This window comes from Sycon ciliatum, chromosome 5 (genome assembly GCF_964019385.1).
Source record: "Sycon ciliatum chromosome 5, ocSycCili1.1, whole genome shotgun sequence".
Lineage (NCBI taxonomy): Eukaryota > Metazoa > Porifera > Calcarea > Leucosolenida > Sycettidae > Sycon > Sycon ciliatum.
This window is the reverse complement of record NC_088647.1, coordinates 20,001,388-20,011,587: the sequence shown is the minus strand read 5'-3', so window position 1 is coordinate 20,011,587 and position 10,200 is coordinate 20,001,388. Positions and strand designations below refer to the sequence as shown.

General features: G+C 48.3%; 1 protein-coding gene across 1 annotated transcript in view; it reads left to right on the top strand.

Annotated features, from left to right (window-relative positions):
- The first annotated feature begins 1,727 nt into the window (after positions 1 to 1,727).
- Positions 1,728 to 10,200, top strand: part of LOC135817965 (uncharacterized) — a 23,010-nt gene continuing 14,537 nt past the window's right edge. Inside the window, exons 1-10 of the mRNA XM_065331267.1 lie at positions 1,728 to 2,341; positions 3,048 to 3,168; positions 3,429 to 3,499; positions 4,277 to 4,335; positions 4,994 to 5,121; positions 5,554 to 5,940; positions 6,922 to 7,026; positions 7,237 to 7,300; positions 8,978 to 9,034; positions 9,303 to 9,413. Coding sequence (XP_065187339.1) covers positions 2,030 to 2,341; positions 3,048 to 3,168; positions 3,429 to 3,499; positions 4,277 to 4,335; positions 4,994 to 5,121; positions 5,554 to 5,940; positions 6,922 to 7,026; positions 7,237 to 7,300; positions 8,978 to 9,034; positions 9,303 to 9,413 — 1,415 coding nt within the window. The 5' untranslated portion in view covers positions 1,728 to 2,029. The remainder of the gene's footprint in view (positions 2,342 to 3,047; positions 3,169 to 3,428; positions 3,500 to 4,276; positions 4,336 to 4,993; positions 5,122 to 5,553; positions 5,941 to 6,921; positions 7,027 to 7,236; positions 7,301 to 8,977; positions 9,035 to 9,302; positions 9,414 to 10,200) is intronic.

Genomic DNA, 10,200 nt, shown 5'->3' with positions numbered 1-10,200 from the left:
AATGACTGCATCATGCGGCCAATCCAAAAGTAAAAGTGTGAATGACAGCAGTGGTGAAAGGTGACAACCACTGGAGCCGGTTGTCTCTTACTTAATTAGGTGATGGCTGTGTATGGTTTGAAGCAGGGAGTCGTAAAAGGGCTTTTACGACTCCCTGGTTTGAAGTTCCGAAGGTAGTACCTATTCTCGTGGCGACACTTTGACACAAGCTCACTCCTTTTGTTGAGAGAGAGGTGCTTGGGTGCTTGCGCGAATGCCAATTTTTCCGCCAGGCACAGGTTGCACCTTTTGCTTTTGTTGCTGTAGGCCGCTGCTCTGCGGTGTACCGCGCCCATTGAATGCTGCATGCCTTCCCTTCATCCTTCTTGGTCCAGACGTACTGCGATAGGCGGGTGTCCTTCTCGTGTTGTCTGTGGCGGAATGAGGATTGGTGGTTATAGTAGCGTTGTTTGAATGTTGTTGCTGTTAATCCTGTACACTCCTTCTTCTCCATACCTGCGGTGACTCTTGCCTTATACACGATGCTCTCCGACATTGTACTCTCGTGACCAGGACTGCAAGACTGCCAAGAGTAGTACACAAGGTCCTGGGAGTTTATATTACTCTTTCTACTACTGCAGTACAGCGTGTTGCATTCTTAGTGTCTTTGAATAGTATGCGTATGATCAAGTGTTTGTTCACCTATATTTTTCCCTTTTTTTCTATTTTTGGTTTTGCTTTCTTTCTCTTTTTCTCCCCTTCTCTTCTGGTATCATGTCTATGGGTGTGGCCCAAGCGAAGGCTAGGCTAACGCCGATGCCAACGCGAAAGGGCTGATGATGATGATGACTACTGCAGTACTGGTAATCTTGTATTGAGCTATAATACAATCATGACTTTGTAGTACAGTCAACTTCGCTTATAACGACACTCGACGGGGCATCAGAAAAGTGTCCTTATTCGCGAAGTGTCGTTACACCCGAAGTCTCATTATGTGTCACAGTTGGATGGGACTTTGCTCTGGGCATGAAAATTATGTCGTTATTCGCGAATTGTCGTTATATCTGTAGTCGTTATTTAGCGAAGTTGACTGTACATGTACCGGTAGTACAAGTCAACAGGAGAGAGAGAGAGCCAGAGAGGGGGGGGGGGGGGGGGGGAGAGGGAGGCACATCTTACCACAACCTGTCACTTTGATAGCAGGAAGAAGAGGCCCGGCTGCAGCGTAGATCTACATGACCGCCCGTCGCGTCGACGAGCTGTGTGTGTGTGTGTGTGTGTGTGTGTGTGTGTGTGTGTGTGTGTGTGTGTGTGTGTGTGTGTGTGTGTGTGTGTGTGTGTGTGTGTGTGTGTGTGTGTGTGTGCGTGTGTGTCACTGAGTGTGTGTGTGCGCGTATGTGCGTGTGTTGCCACGACAGAACTGTTTGTACAGCTGCGCTAGGGTTGGCTTTTACTCGTACGTACTCGTGCAGTATTTTTCAATTATTATTTTGACTTTTTGTTTGTTGGAGCTGCATGCAGTGCCTCGGCGCTAGTCAATCGCAGGTAGCTCGATGTTTATGGATCATTGGATGACTGCATAGACTTACACTATCAGCATACGAGTAGGCGAGTTTTTGAACAGCCTATTACCAGATTACTATTTTAGTATTTAGGCTGTAACACCCTCGAGCCTCGTACTTGGGTAATATCCGGTGCACGGTGATCGATCAGTGACTCGAGTTACAAAAGTGTAGCGTGTACGAGTGTCGAGCCGCCGACGTGGTTTCGACCAGTCCGGCCGGCCGGTCCTTTCATGCAGTGCACCTAGCATGCACCCGTGACCTCATGAGCTCACCGACGTCACCGCGTACCGTTCACTGGTTGACTGAGGCAGGTGGCGCCTTCGCTTTTTTTGACTTCTGCGGTACGAATTCGTAATTCAATTTTTCCAAGCTCAAGCCACAGTCTAGTCAAGGGTGAGAACCGAAACTTGGAGAAAGACAGTAGAAATTTGCCCAAGAGTTGGCCACGGTCCCAAGCCATTGATGGTGGTGCAGCAAGGAGCAACATGGATCAAACAGAGTTTGTCTGGGATCCGGAGCGAGATGGGCAGGCTCGCTCTGCCACCACCTCCAAGGAGGTGGAGGTCTGGGCAACTGGAATACTCTGCGAGCTGGAACAAATCTCTCAGAAATATCACATTGACGTCAACGACATGTCCCACCTGCTCAAGCTTGTCACATCGTCCCTAAAGGAGCTGGATGTCGTGCTGGAGGAAAGTGGCAATTCAGGTGCGGAGAATACCAAGCTACACACGGAAATCGGCCAGCTGGAGCAGAGACTGCGAGCTGAGCAAGATTCCAATAGGAACACTCAACGCGTAAGAGAATGAGGTCATCCTGGTTGGCAATGTGTTGTAGGAACCTGACCATTTCTATGGCCATGATGGCATCTCACGTCATGCACGGGGGCCTATGAGGACTTGGGACAGTTTAGAAAATGAGCTTTGGCAGCTCTGTGTCCAAACATACACAATAGCATAGCACAGCACTAGCAGTGTAGTCCTTGACCTAAGGCTTGGTGCCCGAAGCAAGTCCACTGGCACTACAGTATTCTGGTATTGGTAGTCCTGCCTGCTTAGTTCATGGTACACACGTTTTGCGCTGTATCATGTTCTTGAAATCAAGACCTGCGCGACCCAGTGGGGGTGCGTCTTGTAAGCAGTTGTTGATTGTGTTGGCGGCACCGGCACATGACATTTTTTTGCTGGCATGTACATTAGCCATGCATGCTTGTGGGATACATGATATGGAATTTTAGTGGTGGGGTCGAAAGCATCACGCCTTCCCCACACAATCTAAGATGACCTTAGGGTCTGCTGGGAATGCCCAAGTGCAAGTAGTAAATGGCAATACAATACAATATCTGCTGGGATGCAGTTATCCACAGTGACAGCTGTACCACTTTTTAAACCCAGTTACTCCATGGAGTTTTTGTTGTGCGTGCGCACGTGTGTGTCTGTCTGTCTGTCTGTCTGTGCATGGCGTGTGCGTGTGTCCATCCGTCTATCGGGGGCTCTACTCTAGTCTCTTCTTTCTCTTCAAGACCAGCATGACTCTGAGCGGCGTGTGCTGGAGTCAACGGTCAAAGGACTGGAAGTGAGGAACAATCAAACGTCGGACATGCTCGCGGCCAAGGCTCAGCACTGTAAGGGAACCATTGACTTTCATCTCTGCTATAAAGAATTGCGTGTATTTCACATGATTGTATACGTGTGTGTGTGTGTGTGTGTGTGTGTGTGTGTGTGTGTGTGTGTGTGTGTGTGTGTGTGTGTGTGTACTCTTATGCTTTCAAATACTTGTACAATTGAGCTATCAGATGCAAAAAGTTGTAATGTATGTCCCCCAAAAAATCGATGTACGATGATTTTGTGCTACCGCTCATCCATATGTGTTGCTATCTTGCAGATACTAGACTGATGGAGGAGCTGGATGACATGCAGCATCAACACATGGAGGAGAGAAGCAGACATGCAATGGTGAGCGCAGTGAGAACTGTCTGACTGAGACGTGCCGCACAGCTATGATGTCATTGCGATGCAAACATTACACGCTGCCTTTGCTGCTATGATGTCATGGCAATAACGTCATGCACTTACCACCATAGCATTCCATGTACTTAGTATTAGCTGCAGTACCTGCATGGGGTAGTAATACAGTGCAAACATACCAGCAGCATAGCACTGCCTTGTGTCTTTCTGTTTAGGAATGTAGTTAGTGATATTACCCATGACTACAGTCCATTTCAAAACTATAGACGCGTACCTAGGCAAAAACCGTTATGCCAGCATCTATAGAACATAAAATCTGTGATCACTTTGTGCATAATTTTTTCCAAATTGGACGTCTGTTATCCAATCGTTTAGAAACTATATGAGAGTAATTGTGGAGTGGTCCTGAGCAATATTCCGAAAACTATTCTCAAAAAGTTCCAGCCAAATTTGAAATATTTCAAAAACCCTACGCGTCTATAGTTTTGAAATGGACTGTAGTACCATCTTGATGTGTGTAATGGCCACTGAGGGTAGCCATGTGTCAGCTGAGAGCACATGGAGGAGAAGAGGAGCAGAGATTGTTGAATTATTGAACAGTCGAATGAGACCGTTCACAACTTTATTGAGAGTACCATCTCCTTGAATTAAATTATGCATGAGTGTTGTTGTTGTTGTCGTTGTTGTTGTTGTTGTTGTTGTTGTTGTTGTTGTTGTTGTTGGTTTCAAATCTTCATTGTTGTCGTTTTTGTTGTCGTTTTGCAGACTGTGCGCGGCTATGTTCAGAGAATTGATGCCGTGGAGAGGAAGCTTGATGAATACCAGTATGTCCACGCCACTGTCTGTACAATTATATGCTCACCGTTGCAGCTGCTGCTGCTGCATGGCCGGCTTATGGCACTGGCAAGATACACACACATACACGCGCGCGCACACACTTCACACACACACACACACACACACACACACACACACACACACACACACACACACACACACACACACACACACACACACACACACACACACATATGCACGCACGCACGCACACACGCACACCACACACACATAAACACACACGTGCGCACTTGCACATCCGTGCCAGGAGAGGACAACATGGTTTTCCAAATTCATGTCCCAGTACCTGCATGTCAGCTGGGAGAAATCACGGTGTACTTCGCTATTCTTACCATTAGGAAATGCAGGGGTGTATATCAAAATAGAGACATGAGAATGTGCTCAAGAGTTCTCCTCAGACATTTTAAAAACGGGACATTTTTAAAAAGCCTAAAATCAATTTTTCACCAGTTGTAGTCTTCGGGGTGCTGAGCCGAATGGTCTTGGTTCGAGGAAGCTGAGACGCTTGTGCGTGTATGCATGTGTGTGTGTGTGTGTGTGTGTGCATGTGCGTGTGTGTGTGCATGTGTCTGTGTGTGTGTGTGTCTGGTGTGTGTGTGTGTGTGTGCGTGTGTACGTGTACAGGATGAGCTTTGGCAGCCTGGCCACTCCTCACATGTCGGCATCCAGCATGGACACGTCAGTGCTGCTTGTCCAGCGGCATGCGTCCCGCATATCAGCTGCATCCCTCCAAGAGCCTGTCCTGCACAGCGGTAAGGCCAACAATAGAACACCCCCTTCGGTATTCTGTTTCCGAAAAGTAGAACCTAACCTACACAAGTAATCTGATATATATAATAAAGTAGAACCTAACCTACACAAGTAATCGGCGTTAGTTGTGGCTGTGTACTGTACGTGTACTGTACGTGTACTGTACGTGTACTGTACGTGTACTGTACGTGTACTGTACGTGTACTGTACGTGTACTGTACGTGTACTGTACGTGTATTGTCTATCCTACAAGTACATGTAGTAGCAGACCAGTTTTAGTAGATGTTCTGTGACCTTAGTGCCAATACGCAGATGACTTTCATTCAATTCACTCTTTTTATCACCAGTGCACATTGACACACAGAGTGATTACCGTAGTGACTACTGTACTCAAATCATGTTCCTCTTGTCCTTTATCCATGCTGCGTGTCCAGCCCGACACAAGCAGCAGCAGCAGCAGACTAAAGAAGAGGACACATCACCTGCCCTGGACAGTCCCGAGCGAGAGATTTCAGCGGATAGTGGTGGCAGCACTGCACCAATGATTGGTACGCTCTCCGACACCTCCAGCCAGTGCAGTAACGAAGATGACCGGCGAAGCATCTGCAGCAACGGCAGCCGTAGCTCCGACCATCTGGATCAGACGATGGCTGTTGACGTTTGCACAACGCCCAGTGCCACGCAGTCGTCGCATTCCACTGACGACGACCACCACTCCAAGTCACCCACCTTGCATGACGACTGGAGCACGAGAACGCGGCGAGACAGTCAGCAGTCCATCATCACGCACCACCTCCACTCAAGTCAAAGAACCCCGCTCGGTGAGTTTGCCAGTTGCCACACTACATGCACTAGTCCTGAGCTCTGCTCCGGTGAGTTGCCGCACAACACGCACTACTGTTGACTGTGGCTCCACTCGGTGAGTTGCAACACTACACACAGTCACACACTACACAGACCACTCTTGAGCTCCGTTCGGTGAGTTGCAACACTGCACACACACTACACACAGACCACTCTTGAGGTCTGCTCGGTGAGTTGCAACACTACATACACACTACATCACCATACTCTTGAGCAGTTGACTGGATTACATTGTACCTTTTCACTACGAGCTCATGTCAGAGAGCTCCGATCGGTGAGTTGCCACACTGCACGCACACACACACGCACGCACGCGCACACACACGCACGTATGCACGCACGCGCACACACACGCACGTATGCACGCACGCGCACACGGCCAGCAGAGGTGATATGATGCTTTTAAAATGTAGAACTGAAACTGGATAAGCACCGGCTGTAGCTAAATTTAGTCTTCCTCCAGTAATATTCATTAGTTTGAGGGGGTGTAAAGTCCTACTTGCAGGTATAAGTGAAACAATGTTGCTTATAAAATATCACCTATGTGTACTTATGTGTATTTGTAGCATCAAACAATGTGAAATACGAAAGGAGTGAAATTCTGACTTCTGACTTTTCCCAAAGCGCGTACATTGGCGTTGTTTGTCGATTCTTTGCCTTTTAATTCACCTGCGCTCAGACTCTAGTGTGTCGTTTCTGTATCTGATGACGGTTGGAGCTAAGACTGCTGCATGAAAGTTGTGCTCATGTGCTTATATGTATGTGTGCATGCCATGCATGGCACACTGCTCTCCTGCGTGCAGCCCTGTAATGTCTCGCTCAGCATGGTGTGCTTGACTATTTTCCATCATCTCACGATCCCCGTAGCTGCATGGACGTGTTGGCAAAAGTCTTTGCTAACTTCTGTGTCCCTATTCATATTCCTGCTTTGTCAACAGTGGCTACGAATGGTGAAGTCATCGACGGACAAAATCTTCAAGATGAGCTGGTGCAAGCTAACTCTGCGATGGATTCGACCTTCTCCTCAACACTGTCTCAAGTCTGTAAGTAATAATTCTATTCTTTTGATGGCCGGTCGCTGATAAGAGATAGGTTGTCGTTGTTTTTGCTGGTGTTGGTGCTGGTGATTGTGGCATTTAAATGCAAGCAAGCATGGGTGTTGGTGCAGCCGCTATGTTTGTCCTCATGTCTATACATCGCCGTGACGCGTATTTCGTATATTTTCGTTGTCTTATGTGCATGGCTTGTGACAGACTCTGAGAATGCAGCTTGCATGGAAGCGTTGGAGGCACGCTTGGCAACAACTCTAGACGAGAGGTAGGTGTTGCGTACAGTAAAACCTGTCAAGGCGATCACTCTGATAGCAGTGATATGGCGACTGCCTGTCCAGGCAGACCACTGCAACTGGGACCAGGGCGGCTGTTTCCAGTCGCATGACCCTGGTTAATAAGGAGACCACCTCTACACAGCGACCACACTTTGAACGTCCGTTGAGCGGTCGCCTCAAACAGGTTTCACTGCATGTGGTTTTCTCTGAAGCATGGACACTCAGGTTGCATTTGTTCGGTCATTCCCGAATGGGCATGGAATGACGTCGGTACCCATCGCGGAATCGGAATGAGCGTAGCAAACAAACGCGCTGGCATGGATTCGAGAATCTGGCAAAAGTTTTGCGCCGCTCTGGAAACGTATTACATGTACCTGTTGTTTGCACAAAATAATGTTGCAGCCTTGCAAAGACTACTAGTACAACAATCTACATGCCAGTCCTGGTAGTTGCTATGCTTCCGTAATATAAGTTTCTGCAAGTCCCTATGACAGTCATGATGAAGGAGCGGCCAAACACGGCGTAGATCAACGAGTGATCGTAACTAGGGTGCCTGCAGGCGGCGTTTGGCCGCTACTTCATCATGCTATACGACCTCGTACAAGTCACAGAAACGTCTCGAGCTCTCGTGTTTATTTGACAGAGACGAGGCACTGTTGTAAGAAGAAGTGAAGTGGCAGGCTCGGTGCCTCTTTGGGTCACTTTCTTCTGGCTCGCCTCCCTGTGATTCTAGAGGCCCTGCTTGACGACGATGAAGAGCTGAGGTGCGAGGGCATATTTCCAGTTCATCAACGATCCCGGGCGAACATTTCTCAGGCAGCGAAGGGTCAAAATACCACGAACAAGTTACTATGCCGTCCCCGAGGTTACAGCACCTGCCTATCCTGGACGATGTCCGCCAACATTTCTGTATATCGATAATCGCGTTTGAAGTTTTGTTGGGGAGGTATGCAGCAACGACGAACTACTGTAGTTACTAATTACTTCCCCTCCGCACATTTTCATTCCGCTCGGAATGAGACCTCATTCCACTTTTTCTTAGGAATCGCCAGAATCGATTCTGCCCCCTTCATTCCGCGACCGGAATCGGAATTGCACCGAACAAACGCTGTCCAGTGCATCAAACAAACGCTCCGGAATCAAAACAAGGCGGAATGACTTTGGAATGGTGGCGGAATGGCACCGAACAAACGCAACCTCAGTACTGATGGTATGCAGGCCATACGGCAGTCACCTTGCTAGAGGATTTCTCTGAACTCTGGATACCCCCTGTCACGGTATCCTGGTCATATTGTCATCCATGCTGATGGGTAGGCTAGTAGTTGATGCATTTTCGACTTTTGTACTTCAAAAGTTACGTTCGTATCCGAAATGGTGCTGACGTCATGGGCGACTTCCAAGCTCTTTGCTAATCCGTGGAAAGCTCCCAGATCTTCCGAAGAGCAAAGTTGCCTGCCGCACGTGCCTTGGATAGACCCATCATGACATCCCAATATGTCTTGTGTATGCTTCACCCTGCTCCAAATCGTTTCATTACACTTTATCACGGGGGGGGGGGGGGGGTGATAAAGCCCTATGTGTAGTGATGTATATGCTCGCTCTTGCAAACGTGTGTGTGTGTGTGCGTGTGTGTATGTGTTTGTTTGTTTCCCTGGTGTCTCCCGCAGAGCAACTCTGATACGTGAGAAGTCTGACCTTCAGCTAAGCCTCGCCAACACAGCCAGGTAAGGCGTCTGTTCTGTGCAGGGTCTGAGCTTCCTGCCCCGTTAGCGCTGGTGACAGTGTCTGGTAAGGGTTCTCTCAGCAGTTTCCTTGCTGTTTTGACTTTTAACCTGTATAGAATCGCCTGAGCAACGTTCTGTTGCAGTGCCCACTGCACACTGTCCGCCAACTTGTGTTGCAAATTCTTCTAATCGATGTTCTCTTGCTTGCCAACACTCTGGTACTAGTGGTGTGAGCTTATACTGATGTGCATGCGTGTGTCTACCCCAGCGACTTGAGCTGCTGTCGACAGGAGTTGGAGACCCAGCAGCAGCTTGTAGCCGCTCTTCATAAATCTCTGGACACTGCCAAGCGCAATCTGACCGAAGCCGAGGAGAAAAGGTACGGGTCAATCAGCGCACGTGATTATGTCCAGTCACAGGATGACTGTTGACATGAACCCCCCTGCAACCCACGCCGTACACGCACACACACGCACACACACACGCACGCGCACACACATGCATGCACACACACACACACACACACACACACACACACACACACACACGTGCACATACACACACACACACACACAGACTTCCTGTTGCTTTGGTTGGTTCTCGATTGTATGTATTGGGCTTGAAAGCGATGACATCAGAAAACATGATAATGACAACTTCTGGGTCAATTCAATCTAATTTGACCAATAGTGAAGTACAGTAGTGCAAGTACAAACAAGGCCGGTCTAGGCAGCTCGAGGTAGAGTGCTCAATGTACGAATGTACAGAGCAGTATACACACACAACAGAGGCGAACGGCTGTGTTAGCTGTAGCTTCAAGTTTCACGCATTTCAGCGATCATCAAACAGCAGCATTCAGTATCGAATTCTCTGCGAGCAGGCCTAGATATTTAATGCTAGTGTGGAAGTTAGTGCATATGTGCGAAGTGAAGACATGGCATCGGGACAGCGCTAACACAGCCTTTCGCCTCTGTGTGTACTTCAAGTATATTGTGTGTAGATTGTAGGCACCTCTTGCCCCATGCAGATGTGATTTGTCTATACCAAGAGTGGGTCCTGACAGGGAGGGCCCGGTCCAGTCACTACCGCTGGATGTGTCACCCTACCGTGAAGGTCTTAGGAAAACCACCCAAACGATTATGGATCCATACAAAAACCTAGATCCA